Raw genomic sequence first — 21,779 nt, 5'->3', positions numbered from 1 at the left:
AAATATTAATTAATTTTTTTGTTAAACATATATATTTGTAATGTTTAGTGTGTGAATCCATAAAATAATATTAAGTATCAGATCCACAAAATCATATTTTTACAATTATTTATGAAAATATTTTATTCCATTAATACGAATGAATTGAAAATAATCCAATGATGATTTGGTTTAAACTTGATAATTCAAATCACAAAAGTTTTACTAAATGGGTAGCATTTATGTACAGTTTAAATTTACTCCCATAGACAAAGAAAAAATAAATATATAATTATACTAAAATAACCTCACACTCTCAATAAATATATTAAATAATAATTTAAATAATTATAGCATTGAATAATAACCTGTTAATCTTTGTAAGGACAATTTAAAAATTAAAAATATTATATTTTAGAAGGAATTGTAAAGGCTACAAATAATATGAGACCATATAGTATAATAAAATATAAAATTAGTCATCTAAAATTAATTGTAAACTTTTTAGATTGTCTAATGAAATTTATCTTAAATTCAATCCAATACAGTCAAATCATTTTTAGTTTGTGTAACAAAGTGTGATTGAAGCATATTCTGGTCAGTTATTTTGACTTGTAAACAATCACAACATTCCTCTAAGAAGTGTTCATTTAATTTGTTTAGATCCATCTATGATTCATAAGGTTGGTACATAATTTTTTTTTACTAGGAGCAATTATCCAGGTTTTATGTGTATTATGAAAATTATGATAATCCAAATTAAATGTATTGTGTATTTCATTACATATATATAATTTATTTATAATTTCTCATTTATTTCATCGTGCAAATCCTTATATAACAACACATAACAAACCCATACCACAAATTCACATAGTAGGATAGGTTTCTTTAGTGCTCTTTTTTGTCTTCTATTAGTGATTTTATGACTTATATATAAAGGTTTTTCATCTACATCTATCATATAAGTAATTTTATCACAATAAATTAATTATTGTTATTTTTTAATCTTTATAATTGACTAATTGACGTCATTATCGTTCAGCACACATAAGTATTTACTCTAAGTGGTAATATAATATATTCAACATTATCCTTCAATACATTGAGTTATATCATATTTTATCAAAAATCCATTGAAACAAGACTTCCAAATTTGTTAAGATCAACACGTTCTAAACTTTCATCTACCTTCAAATCTTTTATTTATTAATCACTAACAAGTAATCTACTTAAAAATTTCATTAATAATATTTTCTGAGTGATGATTCTTTGATAACAAGACAATTTTATACTTCCATTTGAGAATTGATTATATTAATTTTAAATTTAATAATTTAATTAAATAACTTAATTAATCTTTCATTATTATTTAAAGTTGTTAAATGAATGCAAGAAAAAGAACTGAAGTGTCAAAAAGTAATTTTACTCTTTTTATTAAAATAAACATACATACAAACTTTACACCTACTTTTGATTAGCTTCTTTTCACCAAAATACAAACAACCAATGAGTTTGTCTCTTATCATACATGTTTGAATTTATTTAATAAGTATAATATTTAAATTAACTTCTTCCTTTTAATCACATCCACACTGTAGTGGTCAGAGTAATTAATATTAACAACCAAATAGAGCAAAAGACAGCTTTGATTAGAATTGGAAACAGGAAAAGTGGAAAAATCCACAGCTGTATAACCAAAGCAAATCAAAATTTAGAAAAATGTAACTAAAAATATGTAAAGTTCATAATTAAACTGAGCTTCACATGTTCTTTGGACATACATGTCCATGTCTGAAATCTGCCAAGTTACTTTAACGAAGCACAGTGTGAAAAAACTTCCTCTTCCTCAGGAACTCACACCGACCCATTAGTAGCAACTCCATCTCTTACAGAACAACACATTACATTGAATTTGGAAACACGCCTTGAAACTTGTGAGCATCCCACAATTTGTTTTTCCATTTTTTTCACTCTTCAAGATTTATTTCTTTTGTTTCCTCGGAAAAATCGACTCTTGTGATTTCAAGGCACTCTTGTGGTTTGGCGTGTTGTCGTCAAAAGATAGCAACTTTTGAGGTATTGGAGGGTGGGTTTGTTGGTAGCTATTTTGGGGTGATGCCATGCCAAAGAAGGTTGTGATTTCGCCCCAATGGGTTCTATGGTCCATTCCAATGCTTCATTGGCGTGTTGGGTTGCTCACTGCTTTGGTTTTGGTTGGAATGGTTGTGATTTGGAGCATTGATGGGTGCACAATCAAGAGCATCATTCAAGTTTGGAGGTATCAACAAGACTATCTTGCTGTAAGGTTTCATACTCCTAATTTAACTCTCGTCTCTCCATACAGTCCTGTGAACTTCACTCTGTATGAAAAACCAGGCAACAAGTCCCTTCTACTTGAGAGGCATACTAGTTGGATTTCAAGTGAGTTAGAACCCAACTTTACATCAAATCTCATAGCTCGATGGTCAGCTCGTGGAGGTGTACCCTGTAAAGATTCTAAGGCTGTGGAGATTGCAGTTCCTGGGTTGGATGGTGGGGAAGTTATAGAGCTTTCTGCTGGTGATGTGCATGAATTTGGTTTTCAAGCACTGGATGATTCGGGGAATCCTCGTTGTTTAGGTGGGGACTACTTCGAGGCTGATCTTTCAGGGGAATCATGGAAATCTAGGCCTTTGGTGAAAGATTTCAGCAATGGTTCTTACTCAATTTTAGTGCAGGTTCATCCAGATTTTGATGGGGTTTACAATCTCACTATAATCCTGCTCTATAGACACTTTGAAGGTCTGAAGTTCACCCCATGGAGGTTTTCTTATGACCGAATGCTGCGAAATGTTGCAATCAGATTCTACAAAATCAGTGTTCAGCTACCAGAACTGCAGGCTTGCAAGGCTTCTGATTTTGGCAGGGATGTGTGGAGTGGAAGGTGGACAAGACATGGAAAGAATGATGACTGCGCCATAGGAAATGATGGCAGGTACAGGTGCCTTGGGTCGGATTTTCCTTGCAAAGCTCCTTGGTGTGATGGCTCCTTGGGAATTCTTGAGAGTAATGGTTGGGTGTATTCAACTCATTGCTCATTCAAGTTGTATTCTGCGGAGTCTGCTTGGAATTGCTTGAAAAACAGATGGATTTTCTTTTGGGGCGATTCAAATCATGTTGACACAATAAGGAATATGCTAAACTTTGTGTTAGACTTGCCTGAAATACCTTCTGTCCCCAGAAGATTTGACATGAACTTTTCCAACCCAAAAGATCCTTCTCAAAAAGTTAGAATTACAAGCATCTTCAATGGGCATTGGAATGAAACACAAAACTATCTGGGGTTGGATTCTCTGAGAGATGAAGGGTTTCAAAATTTGATAAAGAAATACTTCACAGAAGATACCATTCCTGACGCTGTGATCATGAACTCTGGCCTGCATGATGGCGTCCACTGGCGCAACATAAGAGCATTCTCTGTTGGAGCTGATTATGCAGCATCCTTTTGGACAGATGTTATGAAGACAGTAAAGCAAAGAGGGTTGGCGTGGCCAAGGGTGTTTTACCGGACTACGGTTGCAACTGGTGGATATGCAAGGTCACTAGCATTCAATCCTAACAAGATGGAGGCATTCAATGGTGTGTTGTTGGAGAAATTGAAGCAAGCAGGAGTTGTATCTGGTGTGATTGATAACTTTGATATGACATTTCCATGGCATTTTGATAACCGATGTAACGATGGAGTACACTATGGAAGAGCTCCAGCAAAGATGAAGTGGAGAGATGGCCAAATTGGACATCAATATTTCTTGGACCTTATGTTATCTCATGTTCTTCTCAATGCCCTATGTGCAAGATAGCATTTGAAGCAAACAAGTGTATGTACACCCTATGGATAAATGCACATCTTTTGCTTGGTTGAAAACTATTTAGGTAGTGTCCACTGTGCTTCGGGTATTGTTGTTTCTATGTACTTAGATTTGGTATTCTTTCTTGCTCATATATTTTTGTTTGTTATGTATACCTGAGATTGTTTCACTTGTAGAATAGCAGGAGAATTTAACTCCTCAAAACACATTTTACCATCGAAGATTGTTCTTTGTTTTGATTATCACTTCTTATGTATGGCTTGTAGCCATATTTATGGGCTTGTGGTTACTTAATTATATTATATGAAGAAAACGGATGAGTTTCATAATTATGGCTTTGTTGTTGGCAGTGGAAGGTTGCAATTAGTTATTGCAGCAAAGTTATACCAAACTGCATAATACTGACTTATATATCTCTTAACACATGCACCTCTTTTCTTTTTTACTCTGCCATGTGTCTATCATGAACATGGATTGCTCAACTTTATCTGCCCTTCCTCTCCAATAATTTTTATTATCCCTTCTCATGCTCCATTAGACTATCTTCTGTTCCTGGTTTTCTGTAACTATTCTTTTTTTTTTTTCCTTTGTCCACAAGCTGTGGCTTATTTGGTGGTGAAGAAATAGCAATGGAAGAGTTAATTTGAGTTGTTTTGAAACGAGAGAGAGAGAGAGTAAAAATGATTTTAAAAATTATGGAACTCTCCTTGCATATTAAAACATATTTTTTGTAATCAATATAGTAGTTGAATTCGTAATAATTAATTTGCATAAAAAATGGTAATAATTAAATGTTACTACTTCGATGCAATATTATTAAATGGTGTTAATTTTTTTTATAATAATCATGATTTTTTGTAACATTACATATAATTTTAACTAATATATGTCTTAACTCAATACATAATGTTTAAATTTTAAATTTGAAACTAAATTGAATTTATAATATTTAAAATTTAAATTTGAAACTAAATTGAATTCATAATATTTATATTCTATAACAATATTATCACACCTATTATTTTTAGGTTATTACAATGAATAGTCACGTATTCTTATATAAATTACAATTCACCTATCATCCTTTTTCAACCATAAACTCTTCTTCACTCCTTCTATGAATCCAATATACTATATCTTATGTCTTAGTAGTAGATAAAGTTGCATGTTGATTTTCAATAAGTTTCAGTTTTAAACAATGTGAAAATATATCCCAAAACAAAATTTATAGTGTCCACACTTTTTACAAAATTTGCATCTACAACCCCTTCAATAGCTTTTATGTCATGGGTAAATTGGCTATACATCAATCTAAACAATAATGTTCCATTTAAATATGTCAACACCACTTCAAAGCCTTACTTCAAAGCCTTATAGTGAACACATCTAGGATATGCTATGAATTTGTCAACCATATTAACAACAAGTGTGAAATCTTGTTTTTTATACACCATCTCATACATCATACTCGCTACTCCATTAACATATAGAATAGTCTTTAACTCTCTCCTATCTTTTTAAGAACTATGAGTTTTTCGGTAATAAAAAACTTTGTGTAATGATCCAAAGATGTACCTACATGTTTGGATTTATGCATCCTAAATCTTTCCACAACCTTCTTCAAGTAACCTTGCTAAGATGGACGTAATACCTCAATCGACTGATCCATCTTTACATCAATCTCAAGTATCCGTCTTGTGCCAACCCACCAACCCACCCTATGACTAGACAGGTTATCACATAACCTTGACGGTGTAGTCTGTCCTTCTTTTTGCATATCAGTGACGAGTTGGGCCAAAAACACATTACTAGAAAATCATTAAATAGAAACTAATTTTAATAATAAAAAATAATTAGTTATTATATTAATTAAATTATATATTATTTTATAGACTATAAAATTATTGACATTTAGATACCAATTTAAAAACTAGTTTATAAATTTTTATCTATACTTATGTATAAAGGGGATTCCCCATTATAACTGTTTTTATTGTACACAAATTTGTTCATATTTTATCCTTATATAAATATTTTCTTTTGGTTATTTCGTCCTTTTATAATTACTTAAATTTAAAACTAAAAAAAAAGTTAATATTAAATTTGAAAGAAACTGTTTGAGAGACATGCGCTACATTTATTTGAAAAGAATGAGTCAAATAAAACTTGGAATTGAAACGTGGTTTGATGTTCATCAAACGAAAATGCATAGTACAAAAGAAACTTTGAGAGAAGTGTGAGAAGAAGAGACTAAAAACAGAAAAAAAAAGAACAAAAACAAAAGAAACATAAAAAAATGAATGTAAATCATCACAAAATTTTAGTTTATTTTTTTCATTCTTGACAATCTAAAGGTATTCTTATTGAACCAATGCTATTATCGTTTATTTTGTTCTGATCAATCAATACAGGTTGTATAAATTTTGATTGTTTAATTGTTAATACTCCTCATTTTTATTTCTTTTACTTTGCTTTTCATTTTCGCACAACAGGTGGAGGCGGAAGAGGAAGAAGATAAAGAAGCAAAATATCCCAAATTGTTACTTGAATATAGACATCCAGATTTTTGCACAGGTACATAGTTATCTTGATGTCATTGTTGATGTGGGTGTCGACGGGGAAGATGGATGCGTTGTGAATACGATATTGTTGCGGATAAGATAAAATGAATTAGAAAATAGATATTTTCTTAGGATTTGTTATTGAAGTTTCTAATCTTATTTTTTTTTTAGTTTATATTAGTAACCAATCAAAATTAGTGATTTACAAGTTTTGAGAATGAAACAGATAATCTAATTGCTTTAATATAATTATGTTATTATGTTATAAATTTGAATTTGTATAATATATTTTTTAATATAACTTAATTATTAAAATTATATGTTTTAGAATTGAAGAGAGAAAATGTTTCTATTTTTTTAATAATATTTTATATTTAAAAATACAAACACTCATAATAATAATAATAATAATAAATAAATTGGATGTTGTGTTTCCACTAGTTAATAATAAAAATTATTTTAAATATTAATAATTTTATAATTTATAAAATAATATCTAATTTAATTAATATAATCATTAATTATTTACTATTTTTAAAATTAATTTTTATTTCATATTTTTTTTTATTGATTGACTTGTTATGTTACCTTAAAAAAAGGAATTTGCATATATGATAAGAATTTATATATATATATATATTATTATGTTAGGGGAGATACTTCTAATATATATTAGCAACTACAATCAAAAGTTAAATAAATATAATTAGTAAAAATATCATTTTTATATTATTATTATTATTGGTTATTAATTCAGATTTTATTATACTAAAATTATTTACCGTTAGTATTGCACTAATGATTAATTTACATGGTTGTTAATATTCCTATTTTGTAACTTCCAGTATTTGTAATTTTATTATATATTTATATTATTGAAGTAAATTAAAATGAATGTATCAGTTTTGCAATTTCGTGCAATTATGTTCAATCAGTTTCTACAACTTTTTGCCTTTTGTTATTTCCTTCAATTAGTTTCTACAACTCGTATCAGAGCTTGTCTGTTATCATGAACTCTACCCAATTATCAGTCCCTATCCTTGATGGAAAAAATTACAATCGATGGTGTGTGCAGATGAAAGTTTTGTTTGATTATCATGAGTTATGGGATGTCGTTGAGAGTGAAGTGTCTGCATTAGTTGATAATGCAACTGAGGCGCAACGAGTAGCGCATCTTGGTCAGAAGAAGAAGGACAAAGATTTTGTATCTCATCCATCAATGGATGAATGACGAGACGTTTGAGCAGATAGAAGGAACAACAACTACAGGTGAGGCTTGAATCATTTTGTCAACAAATTATAAAGGTGATGACAAGATCAAGAGAGTGCGTCTTCAAACCCTGAGACGCCAATATGAATTGTTGCAGATGGAAACCACAGAGACTATTGATGTCTATATAAATAAAGTTCTTGCCTTGAGAAATTAGATGAAGACCAATGGCGAAACACATTCGGAGCAGGCAAAGGTGGAGAAGATTTGGAGGTCTTTAACTCTCAAATTTGAACATGTTGTTGCCGCAATTGAAGAGGCCAATGACATATAAAAAATGACAGTAAGGTTATTGTCTGGTTCCCTACGAGCGCATGAGCAACAGATGAATGACAATAAGATTGAAAAACCAATTGAACAGGCTTTAGAAGCACAATCCTCAATTGGTATCTCCTATCATAAACACGGTAGTTCACGTGGCAAAGGATGGGGACGTGGTGGTAGCTATTCCAGCAAAGATCGCAGTGGCCAAAATCATGGAGGCGCTAAGCAAAACACCACTGGTTCCAATCACAATCCAAGTTCAAATAACTCTAGGCGCGGAGGACGAGGGGGCATGTATAATAAATCAAATGTGGAGTGTTATAACTGCCATAAACACAACCATTATGCAAATGAGTGCAGATCAACAGGTGATAATCATGCTACCAGTTGTGCCCAAGAAGATCGTAATCACGAACAAGATGAAGAGGATCATGCAGTATTAATGTCAGCCACATCAAATGAAACTCCAAACAATCAAACTTGGTATTTGGATACAGGTTGCACGAATCATATGTGTGGTTAGAAGGAGCTATTTGAAGATTTGGATGACTTATTTCGCACAAAAGTGAAATTTAGTGATGGCAGGTTCGTTCTGGTGACTGGAAAAGGGTGAATTCTTATCACATTGAAAAATGGTGATCACAGGTACATTTATGATGTTTTCTATGTACCTGATATGAAAAGTAATCTATTGAGTATCAGCTGGCCGAAAAGGGTTACGTGATGCATATAGTTGAAAATAAATTCTCAATTTTTGATAAAAAAATGTAATTTGATTCTTAAAACCTTTTCATCAAAAAACTAAATGTTTCTAGAAGATTTTCATATGGGTGATTTCAAGTGCTTTAATGCAATAGTGAATAATGAATCGTGGTTGTGATATTTACGCTTTGGGCACTTAAATTTTCAGAGTTTGGAAAATATTTTAGTGAATGGTTTACCCCATATTCATCACCCTAACCTGGATTTATCTATTGAAAAGCAAGGATGAGGTATTTTAGTGCTTTAAAATATTTAAAGCATTTGTTGAAAGACAGAGTGGCTGACTAATTAAGATGATGCGTAGTGATGAAGGGGGTGAGTACAAGTCTAATGAGTTCAAGAGACACTGTGAAGAACTTGGGTTGCAGCATAACATAACCTATCCCTACAAACCCCAACACAACAGAGTTGTCGAGAGAAATAATAAAGTAATCATGGACATGACAAGGAGCATGCTTAAAGCGAAAGGTATGCCAAATTATTTTTGGGCTGAGACCGTAACATGTGCGGTATATTTGATAAACAAATCACTCAGTCAGAGTGTTCCTAACACAACTTCAATTGATGCATGTAGTGGATTCAAACCCAATGTGCAGCACTTGAAGATATTTGGGTCAATTACTTATGCTCATGTCCCCAAGGTAGCAAGATCAAAGTTGGATGATAAGGCAATGAAAATAATTTTCATTGGATATAAGCATGGGAGATACAAATTGTACAATCCAATGACAAAGAAGGTGATTGTTAGTCGTGATGTTACATTTGCCGAAGATGAGGAATGACAATGGAATGCAACAACTGAAATGAATTCGAAAAAACGATATATTTACGTTTTGAACGATGATGTGGAAGATGGAGTCACTCTTGAAGCACCTGCAGTTCAACCCGAAGCTGTAATTCAACCTGAAGTTGCAGCTCCAATTGCAACTATAATGGAGCAACCAAGAAGGCAAAAATGACAACATGTACACCTTCAAAATTACGAAGTAAATCTTGATGATGAAGTTGATGACAATGGAGAATTGGTTCATTTTGCTTTTCTTGTAGATTCAGAACCTGTGAGACTTGCATATGCCATTCAACACCCCAAATGACAAGAGGCTATGAATGAAGAATTGATGGCGATTCAGAAAAACAATACATGGCAACTCACTGATCTTCCAAAAGGACACAAAGCAATTGATGTGAAGTGGGTGTACAAGATTAAAGTGAAAGCAAATGGTGAGATTGATAGATATAAGGCAAGGTTGGTGGCAAAGGGATTCGAGCAAAGAGAAGGCTATGATTATGAAGAAATATTTTCTCCTGTAGCTCAAATGGAAACAATGAGATTAATCATTGCTTTAGCTACACAAAGACAATGGATAATTCACCAAATGGACGTCAAGTATGTGTTTCTAAACTAAACGATCCACTTGATGAAGAGGTTTGTGTAAAGCAGCCGTCAGGTTTCATACAATCTGACAAAGAGGAGAATGTGTACAGACTAACTAAGGCTTTATATGGTCTTAAACAGACACCAAGAGCTTGGAACAAAATGATTGATTCATTTCTTCATGCCATTGGATTCAAAAAATGTGCATCAGATCATGGTCTTTATGTAAAGACTAATGATTATGGAGATTTGCTAATTTTATGTCTTTATGTGCATCAGATCATGGTCTTTATGTAAAGACTAATGATTATGAAGATTTGCTAATTTTATGTCTTTATGTTGATGATGTTATTTTTACAAGAAGTAATCTCAAAATGATTGGTGACTCAAGCATATCATGATGAAGAAATTTGATATGACTAGTCTCGGTCTTATGTCCTACTTTTTTGGGCATTGAAGTCATCCAAGGAGACGATGGAATCTTCATTAAACAGAGAAAACTTTTAAGATGGGGGATTCAAACCCAGTTAAAACTCCAATTGAAATTGGAATTAAGCTTAGGAAGGAAGGTGATAGGTGAACTGTAGATGCAACATACTTTAAGCAGATTGTAGGGAGCCTTAGATATCTCACGTGTACTAGACCCGACATATGTTATGTTGTGGGATAGATGGAGTCACCTCATAATTATAAGATTAAATTTTTAATTAAAGGATATAAATATTTTTCATAGAAAGTAATTTAAATCCAATTTTATGCTGACTTGTTTTTAAAATAAAATAAATTGATTTAATAAGCAATAAGAGGGTTGAAGCAGTGAGTGTGACTGTAGGTTCATTAATTATTGACGGTTCTGCCGCTTCCATAATTGTTCCTATTTATTGTTCATCTTCTTTCCCTTGTCATAGATCTTTCAAGGAAATAGGATACAATTATACAAAACAGTGAAAAGAGCATGGAAGTGGAGTCTCACTTAATTTATTTCATATTAGTTATAATTAGTACATACCTTAGATATATTTGTATTATTCTCAGTCACCTATTTATAAATAATATAATATGTATGGGTTCAGATTGAATGGTTTTTAAATGTCAACATGTTTAAAATATATTAAAATTAAATAATAATTAATAAAAAAATTAAGTTATATATTAATCTTATTCAATAGTAACATCACTAATGACAATATACAATAAAAAATAAAGATATATTATTATTAGATATTTATTGTACTAAAGAATATTTAGTTGAACATCATCTTCATTCATAAGATAATATACATTAATTTAAATTATTTTTATACTTTGTTTTTAAAAATTAAAATCAATATAATATATTTTTCAAAATATATTATAATATGAATATCAATGTATAGACATTGTTGTTAAATTTTAATAAAATTGAATGTGTATAAATATAAAATTAGTTTTAACAATTTCAAAATTTACTTTTTTTTTTCTGAAACATTTGATAAAAGTGACATATTATATATATATATATATATATAATATGAGAAATATACATGAATACAATTTTATTAAAAAATTGGACAACTATTTTAATCTAAGCATATTTTATTTAATTGTGAATACTTCTTTATCTCTAATACGAGGTACTTCTAATAAAATTACAAAATATTAATAAAAATAATAATTTATTTTATTAATAATATTATCAATATTTATGACTACTTCTTCTCATTATTTATCAATAAAAAATTGCATATTCAGTGTATTTAATAGAAATAAAAAAAAACATAAACATTATAAAATATCTTATAAAACTACCATCAGTTTCTTCTAAAATAAATATCTCTTATATTAAGAATGGGATGAAATAGTTTGTTTAAATTGTAAAGTTTGTAAAATGTTGATAATCCAAAACATCATTATCATGAAATTAATAAGAAATAGTGTAGTGTAGCCAGAGAGAAGTTACAGAGGCAAGGAAGTGGTCATACTCTGTGTTGTTCAGGAATTAATTTTTGGAGACATAAAGTGGACAGAATGATCAGATAAGATCAAAGGACACGACTTTAAGTGGTGATTCAACCCTTTCCCCTTTGGGTCTGAATGAACCAACCACCATGTCTTTCACGTGGACCTCTGCTCTCAACATCACTCTTCTGCTTCTTCTTGTTGCCGCCATTGTTGTTGGTTTTTTAACTCTCCCAGTTGACAAGGTTCTTTTTTTAATCCAATTTCACTTCTGGGTTCTTCTATCTAGCTCTTTTAGTTCTTTCTGTTTGAACTTGAAATGGGGTGGGTGCATTTTTGTTGAGTTGATTAATTTCCATGACACGCTCTTAGAATTACCTTGTGTCTGCGGCTTCTTCCATGATTGTCTCATTACTCACATGTGGCAGAAAAAAATTGAAGTGGTGTTTGCATACAGGAATTTCAATCAAGGGGGATAATATAAGTAGCACCTTGTGCAATTTTTAGAATTGGAGTATCATTAAAAAATGGAGATTTTTGTTTGAATTTGGTTTGGTTTCTTACTGTGAAAAGCGGAAAAGAATAGAGGATAATGGCTTTGTATTACGAATGGGAATCCCCACTCCCTTGTTCATGCATACAATCTACAATACCACTTTTACTGTATTCTTCATTACAAGCACCGCATTTTGAATTTTCTTTCCCAACAGTTCCTGTTGCGTGGAGATTTTGAATCTATTACCCTCTATTTTTGCTCTACAGATTCTGAAGGACTTATTGGTATGGATTGATAATAGTCTTGGGCCATGGGGTCCACTTGCTCTGTAAGTCTATTTTTATTATTGACCACTAAAATTTCGACTTGGTGATTATCACCATTTGTTTTTAAAATCTCATAATAGTGATACTTGTTTCTATCATGTAATTGCTTTAGTTTGGGGTGCAATTTGTAAAGGTCATCTTTACAGGAGATTGTCATGTGCTTTCATTCATGATAGGCTTTATGCTATTCATAGTATCATGGAAAGGAATTCAAATGGGCATATTAAAATATATCAAGATAACAACGGACTTGAATACGTGAATTTGTCAACCCATGTTTGTTTGGTCATTTTCAGGATAGCTGTTTACATTCCATTGACTGTCTTGGCAGTTCCAGCCTCTGTACTTACTGTAAGAATATTTGATTCCTCAATTTGTACTTCATAGGAATATGGAATTCTCAATTACCTGTATAAGAACTGTGGCCTGTCTGCATTTACGCTAATAATTGTTCTTTAAAATATTGTTTGGTATTTGCGATTCTTACCTTTATGAACTTGTAAATTTTTAAATTGAATTCATCAGGGTTACCATTTACCTGTTTAAGTTCTACAAATTAGTTGACATTGTTGCATTATACTATTAGTTTTACTATAAAGTATATTTGTGTCCACAATTTGATGTATGTTCCAAACACCTCCATTACTTCTTAAATGATTCGTTTATAATTTCTATTGTATAACAAAGGTTTGCATTATAAACAGTTTACTCATTGCTTTACATCTCCTTTGCAATACAACTGATGAAGAAGTAAACTTAATCAACCAAAGGCAGAAATAATTTGTTGAGTCACTTTACCTGATACTTTTTGTTCAGCTTGGGGGTGGTTATCTATTTGGCCTTCCAATTGGCTTCATTGCTGACTCTATTGGTTCAACTGTTGGTGCAGTAGCTGCATTCCTTCTTGGTAGAACAGTAAGTTTTCTAGTTTTACATTTATTAGTATTTTTTCAAATTAAAGAAAAATAGAGTTATGGCATGATTGATTCACTTTTCAGTTTCCTAGTTGCTATGGCAAAAATTATAAATTTAAGTTTTTCTCAAGTATTACAATATGCCCTTTATCCGTTAGCCTTTCTTCATTTGCATTATTCTTGAAATTTTCTCAGCCTTTCAATTGTGCTGCTTCTTGGTCCACTTGTTTCTGTATTATGATAAATTTATTTCCTTCCTGGGGTTATTAGTATAGTTTTCTATCTATGCAGATTGGGAAATCACTTGTTGTTTCAAGGTTAAAGGATTATCCTCAGTTTAGATCAGTAACAATTGCAATTCAGAAATCTGGCTTTAAGGTTTGTAGATCCAATAATTGAATGATTTTCTTACATGTCTAACACTCAGTAATAACTTTTTTTTTTAAGTTTTCATACTTTTGATGTTTATTTTATAATGTTCCATTTGTTTCTATCTTGTTTTGTCCTTTTGGAATTCTTGTTTCTGAAATGGCTCAAGAAGAGTAAGTGTATCATGAAGTTATGTATACTATGGAATGTCTGAAATTACGGTGTATAAGTTTGATTGCCTGTTAAAACAAACAAGAAAGGCTATTATTATGTATACTAATAATTGCTTAGGAAGGTTATTATCGTGCTAGAATTTTGCTTAATCACATTTATATTATATCGTGTTAATTTTTTAATTTTTTCTCAATTGAATCTCTGAATGTTTTAATTTCTCTGTCTTTACAGATTTTGATACTCCTTCGGCTTGCTCCTTTTGTACCATTTAACTTGTTAAATTACTTCCTGTCTGTGACTCCTGTTCCATTAGGGGAATACACACTGACTTCCTGGTTAGGAATGATGGTATCTTCTTTATCTCTGATCAATTATATGTAGGGGGCTTTACCCTTAGCAATGAATTTCTGTTTCTATGGCCTGACTTGGCCTGTTTACTATAAAGGTCATGCTAAATTTTTGAAATAAAAGCCTATTAAAATAAAAAAAGGCCAGGCTTAGGCTATAAAAAAATTCTATCAGGCATGCAAGATTAGCTTGTCAATTTCTGTTGTAGACTTTTGCTTCTTGTGGATGAGTATGAACTTATTAAACATGGTTTGGATGGATACCATGTTTGATGGACAATGGTTTTTTACATTTCTATTCCTATAATTAATAGTAGTTGAGTTTTTGAATTATCTCATAATATGTTTGGTAGTAATGATCTCAATAAAATTTAATTATTTACTTTTTGGAGAGGACCACAACTCAACATGTCTATTTTTAATTGAATGACTTATTGCTTATTTTTTTATATTAATATTAGTCTTACAAAAATTGAAATAATTTAGGTGATGAAGAAGGTCCACTAGCCTTTTATAGAACAAGTCACGTTAATTGGTTTTCAGGCAGGCCAGACCAAACTTTAAAACAAGTCAGGCAAAGGCTTAAAAGATAGTCTACTTTAAATAAATAGGCCAAATCTGACATGTTCCACTCCTAGTTACAAAATTAAAACTTGCTAAAAATTAATTGGATTTTCTTGTGGTAGCATGCTGTATTCGGAAAAAAGTTTGTCTTAAATGTTTTCAATATTAAATTATGAAAGAATATGATTTATAAAAGAAGAAATATATTTGAATGTTGAGTTTTATGTCCACTCTTGTTTATAATCACATATTAGGGTACAATGAAATCAATCATAAATACATAAGAACACATCAAACCCTTAAATTGTTGTACTGCATCCTTGGTGGACAACTATTTCCATATTTAAAATGTATTAAATATGACAATTCCCTCTCAAGCTAGAGCTTATATGTCATATTAGCCTAGTTTGTCACTGATGTAGTCAATATGAGAGCCTATAAGGGATTTAATAGACATGTTGGTCAACTGGTTGCTTGAGTTGACAAAGTAAATTGTGGTTTCCTCTTAAAGCACCTTCTCTCTTGCAATTTACTAAGTGAAAATCTATTTGTGTTTGGTCCATTCATGGAAGATTGGACTTGATGCAATGTGAAGTGCAATTTGATTGTCGCAGATAACTTTTGTTAGTTGTTGGAATAGTTGCCTGAGCCACGTAATCTTGCATGCAATTGTTATCGTAGCACAATATTCAACTTTGACTTGAGATCTAGCAACTATGCTCTACTTCTTATGCCCAAATCATATTACCTCCAATATGAAAACGATACCCAGAACTAGATCTCTTATATGATAGTGGTCCTACCTGTCAGCATCACAATAACAAGTGATATTTTGGCATTGCCTTTATGTTCATACAGAGTAGTCCTTTTCCTTATTCATTTTTTATGTACTGAAGACTACATATGACATCTCATTGACTCACCACAGTGAGATAACTGTGTAGGCTTACATGTTTTTTATGGGTCTTCTTAACCTGGATTAAGCTTAATATTACTAGGATGACAATCTAGTGTATTGGCTTTAGTTAGAATACCAAAACTTCAATCCTAAAAAGTATTTGCAAGGTCTAGAGTCTTTTGTCTGAGATTAATTGAAAAGGTTGGTTTTGAGTTATTGAGTATCATTTATGTCATCCATAAACAAGATAACTGCATTTGCCAAAAGGAGAATGAATGGAGAAAATGAGTTGTGCTGCATTGTACTAAGGCAGAGCTAAAAACAACTACACTAGACACAAGAAACTATAGTGAGAATGAAGTTGACAAATAAAGCAAGAGTCACTAGACTTTGTTAAACCTATTGGCTGATTCATACAAACTTCATCCTATAATTCACCACAAAGAAGACAATTTAAAAATCAATTGGTGAAAGGCCAATAGTATGTAAACCATGTCAAGAAAGAAAAGAACAAAAGTATCATTTTTGTCTAATCTTTCCCATATATATCTATCGATAGCCAACAATAGTCGTGTCAATTTTAGAAACAAAGGCTGAGTTTAAGAGAGAGGGTAAGTTTGAAAGATTTTCAAAATTGGATGAGGTATTTACTTTGAATCAAAGATAAAACATTCAAGAAACTTGTATGATTTTAAAGAAATGTCAAGATAATGTTCATTGGCTTCAATTTTAGAGAACACTTGTTTTAGCTCAAAAATCAAATTTGTAGAGGTAGTAAGAAAAAGAGAAACACGAAGAATTATATTGGTTCCCTCTCACAACTAAACTACGTCTATTTGTCTAACAACCCTTATTAGAACAACTAACATTTCAAAGTTTTACAAGATTTTTTACAACCTCTTGTGAAACCCTATCATAAGAATCACCTTGACCACCTTGGTCAACAACTTACACACAATAATGTAGTAAAAAAGAACATGATTACCCGGACAAACTCTTGAAAGAGACATAAAAAAACAAGGACACAAAGGTAACCTTCAAGATGATTCTTTAACCAATTATCTTCATGTTTTTTGATCTTGTAAAGGTACCTAGAAATATATTTTCTATAGCTTTTGAGTTCTCCTTAGGTATTTGATATATTCAAATACTTTCTCAATTTGATTCAGTGAAACTAGTTTGAGATAGCTTCTATATATAATTGATAGGATTAATTCATTAAAATTGAATTAAATCCATTAAAATGTTTCTCACACACTATATAAGAGCATTTTAATGGATTAATTCGAGTATTTAACCAGTTAAAATCTTTAAAGAAAGTGTCTTCAAGTGATTTTAATTGATTAAAACTTGTTTTAATCAATTAAATGCGAGACCTTGCAAAAGCTCAAGTTCATTACAAACTTTCTAACCCACTTAACCTTTAACCAAACAATCCAAATTGATTTAACTAAAATATTCTTCAAGTTGCTGGAAAAATAGTCAACAGATAAAGAAACAAGTTCATAAGTGCCAGTAGAGTGTAAAGTCATCATTTCATCCATTGCCCAACGCCAATTGGAATTAGCCAAGACTTCACTTGTAGACTTATGAATAAGCACAAAATCCAAAGAAAAGGCAGGAGAAATAAGAAATATAAAATTTTATATTTAAAGTACAAACATATAGAGGAGTAGGATTGTGAGAGAACCATATACCTTTTTGCAGTGCAGAGGAAAGCTTTGGTGCAAGTGACATAAACAAAATGGAAATTGAAATTGTTGATGAGGCTGGAGGGTCAACTGAGGAATTACCACTACAATCTATTTCGTCATTGGTAAGTAAGAAAAGGAGGTGGGGTACAGGCAACAATTGAAGTCAAAACAATCGGTGAAATATTCAAAGGGTCCACAAAGAAAATAGTATCTAGTACAACAAAATAGGAGATGAAAAGGCAAGTATAAAAAGGGATGTTAGTAAAAATGATGTCATTAAAGTTGAGGACAAAAACAACAATAGCTCTTTTGGAGGAGTGAGTAACCCAAATAAGGGAATTCAAGAGATTTTGCAAAGTTATCTTTACCTAGAATGAGGTCATGAATAAAACTTGTGCATCCAAATGGGGTAATGTTCTATTGTGGTTACAAAGTAGCTTGGGGAATTTGATTGTGAAGAGTAGAGGAAGGAAAAAAGTTGTTTCAATTACTTTTAATGAGAAACGTTGTTGGGTTACTCAAATGAGCGTACTAGGGAGAGTCAGTACCTAACTTAGGAATGTGGATCCGATGAGTTTTGAGTCATGAGTCAATCCATATATAAGAGACCTTGATACCATCTTCAACCCAAAATCTTAAGACATTAGGTTTGTGGGTCTTTCTTATATATTTCTCATCTCACTCATTTCCACTAAATGTAGGACTCTTGACGCCACACTCAAATTCCTCACAAATGTATCACCCTAAAGTGAAAAGGAACATTGACTTATAAGGTGAGGTTTGCACCCACTTATATTGACACACCCCCTCACACTAAGACTGTCAACTTGTGTGTGAAACTATATTAATGAATGGTCCGATAGTGAGTGACCTGGTAAGTCCAACAAACTCTCGTTAGAATAGACTATAAATGACTCTGATACCATATTAAGAAGTGAACTTTAAGCCTAACTCAACTTTATAAAATCGGCTTATAAGGTAAGGTTTGCACCCACTTATATATTATAAAATATCCTTATTTCTAGTCGATGTGGGATCTTCAACCGTGAAGAAGGCATGAACAATTTCAATCATGTGTAGATTCGTTCTTTCAGCAATAATGTTTAATGTTTAGCTACTACGTGTGAGCACTAATGTTTGATGAATAATAATCTCTTGTGAAGTCAAAGAGACTAGAAATTGGGAAGACAATTATTCACAAGAATGATTTGTGCACAATTTTAAGAAAAGCTTGAAATGTAGAGAAAAACCAAATTGATCTTGAATTTAGTAGAGAAAAGCTTGAAATGTAGAAAAAAATCAAAACAAATTTTTATTAAGAATAACCAAATGCAATGGAAAAAAATATCAAAGAAAGTGACAAAAATAATAGTAGCTTGAAGTTGAATAGACATGTCTAGGACCCTAAATATTAGAACCAATTAAGAAAAGGTGACCAAGCTCTTTTATTTTGATATTCCCATACCTAAAATGTATTAAATGTGCTATGCTATCTGACATGGGTAATGGAAAAACACGACAACTTTAAACTTTGGAGTTATCTAGATCATTCCTTTAGTTGTTGTGCCAAATTGAGAGCATGTTGTCCATATAAATGAATAGTGGATATTGTTAAACTTTAAAATGATGTGTAAGAATATTGAAAGTTTGAGATCAATTGATTTAAAAGGGAACAATGTTAATATTGGATCAACAAGTGCATTCAACAAGTAATCATCCTTGTGATTTATATGTTAACTACTTATGTTCTAGGAAGAACGTACATTAAATTAAGCTATTAAGAACATGTATTTAAGGTTGATGTTTGTAGAGTATTAGTAAGTATATCCCTATTTGCATTACTCTGGATTTTGAAATGCTTTATTGTTATTGTTATTGCAGCCAATAACACTTGCTCTTGTATATGTTGGAACTACACTCAAGGATATATCGGACGTGACACGTGGTTGGGGTGAATTCTCAAAGACTCATTTGGTATGAAAAACTATGCTTTATTCCTTATATTAACATCTAAGAGGCCTTGGTTAGGATAGGTTTTGATAAGTTTTGATATCATCCTCGATAGAACTTTAAGCCTACTCAACTTCACCTTACCTAGCCTCACAAAACCAATTTGGTAAAGTGAGGTTTGGACTCACTTATATATTATAATTTAATCATATCTCTAGTCAGTGTAGGATATCCAACATCTTTAATTATCTTGATTGAATCAAATAGGTGAGCTTTATCTCATATGTAACATAAATTTATTTGTCTTTTGGATGCAGCCTTGGATCATTTCTGGCTTGGTGATATCTGGTAAGTTATGTTGTTTCCCCACAGCATAGAATGTAAAATTTAACACGCTCTATCTAGAAGTTGTTCTCTTTCTCCTGTATGCCTTGCTCCTGTTTTCCTTGCATGTGAGGTTTTGTTGCTCTGTATACTAGCAGCTCAGCTGCAATTGCTGGGCAACAGTTGAGGGCTTTTAATAAGACTTGCATACTCTGTCCAGCGGCTCTATTTTTTTGCTCATATTTTTGCTTATTAAATTTTAAGTTCCAGGCAGAAGAAAATGAATTTGAAGCTTTAGCAGGCAAACCAGAGATAGCAGACCATCATTTATCTCAATTTACATAAATGTTTAATTGTTGTGTCAATTCCTTTGGTGGTTTATGCTTATATTGCATTGGATTTTGAGCAATATATGGGAGTGTGATCTGGTGGGAAAAGTGGCAAGTTATGTTAGGAAACAAGATCTTCACATAGATTAGTTATTTTATTAGAATGTTACTGTTATTTAGAATTAATGTGTAGTGTAATGTGTTTCATGTGGTGGTGCTAAATAACTACAGAAGTATAAGATTGGAGAATCCACAGTTGATTATAGACCGTTATGAAATTGGAGATTTTTGAGCTTGGAAAAGTTGTTTAAGACCTAGAGTTCCTTATTTTCTTTGATTAATGCCTGGCTGAAATATTATTTTTGGCTACGGGCAGTGGTTCTCATGATATGGGTTACTAAAGTTGCCAAGTCTGCTTTAGATAAAGCCTTGGCTGAGTGTGAAGATATGGATGACAGTGCATCTTCACCAGAGCTATCAATTGCCACTGAACCTTCAGTAGATCTCAATCAGCCTCTCATAAATAAGACAGATCAGGATGAAGAGAATCAGAAAATGTAAATTCCACTGTGTAAATTCTTTCGCCACCCCTCCTTTTAAAGGCTATTCTTTTATTTTAAACAGTAGCTGCTGCTTATTTGTGATTTGTACAGTTTTGGCATTAGAAATGTAGTTGGTGATATAAATGGTTAATCATACAATCAAGATGAGGTTATTGAATTTGTCTAACGGCAGAAAAGTTCATCATATTCTATGGTTCTCCCTAATTTTTTATTCTTTTTCAATTTTGTATGCACAAACATTGCTAATTCATCGTATTACATTGTATTCTTACTTTGAATTCAACGGTTCAGATGCTTGGTGAACCAATGTTCTTCATTACTTTGACTTGAACCGCTCCTATTGATATTGCTATTATTGGGACACTTCTAGGATGGCAAAGTAGGGTACTTATAAGAAGTTCAATTAAGGAGTTATGAGACTGATTGGAATAGATTACCTGGGGTTAAACCCGTTTATATGGTTAACTGCTGTGATAAAATAAGGACAGTATCCCATTTTGACGATCATTATGATCTAGTCATTAAGATTTGTTCTTTGATCTGAAATAAAACTGTATTGTGCTGTACGTCTCTCCAACCTTTGTACTTTACCTGTTTTATTCACCTAACACTTTGTGCTAACTATATTTTAATGATTTTAATGGCTATGCATCTAATCACAATAATTTGTAAAACAATGGCATACTCATCAAATTCTAAATTATTGGTGCTATAAAGTTTAGATCAATTTTGTAAAAGTCAATAAAGGTAATTTTGATTTGATGATAATTTAAATTATTTTCCTCGGTTAGTGTGTAATTTGGTTCTATTTTTTTCTACTAAGTACTAACT

General features: G+C 31.6%; 2 protein-coding genes across 4 annotated transcripts; both read left to right on the top strand.

The window, feature by feature from the left end:
- Positions 1-1,714: 1,714 nt before the first annotated feature.
- On the top strand, positions 1,715-4,159 carry LOC137806844 (uncharacterized). The gene has a single exon (XM_068607176.2). The coding sequence runs from the start codon at positions 2,103-2,105 to the stop codon at positions 3,819-3,821; it is 1,719 nt and encodes a 572-aa protein (XP_068463277.1). The 5' UTR covers positions 1,715-2,102; the 3' UTR covers positions 3,822-4,159.
- Positions 4,160-11,996: 7,837 nt separating this feature from the next.
- Positions 11,997-21,114, top strand: LOC137806845 (uncharacterized). Of its 3 annotated transcripts, none has more exons than XM_068607178.2 (9): positions 11,997-12,245; positions 12,763-12,824; positions 13,119-13,173; positions 13,639-13,737; positions 14,028-14,114; positions 14,511-14,627; positions 19,664-19,756; positions 20,050-20,080; positions 20,762-21,114. In XM_068607178.2, exons 1-9 carry the CDS (start codon positions 12,150-12,152, stop codon positions 20,944-20,946), a joined length of 825 nt encoding a protein of 274 aa, XP_068463279.1. In that variant the 5' UTR covers positions 11,997-12,149; the 3' UTR covers positions 20,947-21,114. The 3 variants fall into 3 exon arrangements, with proteins under 3 accessions (XP_068463279.1, XP_068463282.1, XP_068463281.1); XM_068607181.2 differs by having other exon boundaries at positions 12,009-12,245; positions 20,617-21,114; XM_068607180.2 differs by lacking the exon at positions 20,762-21,114 and adding an exon at positions 20,321-20,629 and having other exon boundaries at positions 12,009-12,245.
- The last annotated feature ends 665 nt before the right edge of the window (positions 21,115-21,779 follow it).

The sequence above is a fragment of the Phaseolus vulgaris genome, chromosome 3, assembly GCF_051622355.1.
Source record: "Phaseolus vulgaris cultivar YP4 chromosome 3, ASM5162235v1, whole genome shotgun sequence".
NCBI lineage: Eukaryota > Viridiplantae > Streptophyta > Magnoliopsida > Fabales > Fabaceae > Phaseolus > Phaseolus vulgaris.
Note: the sequence above shows the minus strand (reverse complement) of the source record. Positions and strands in the feature narration are given on the sequence as shown.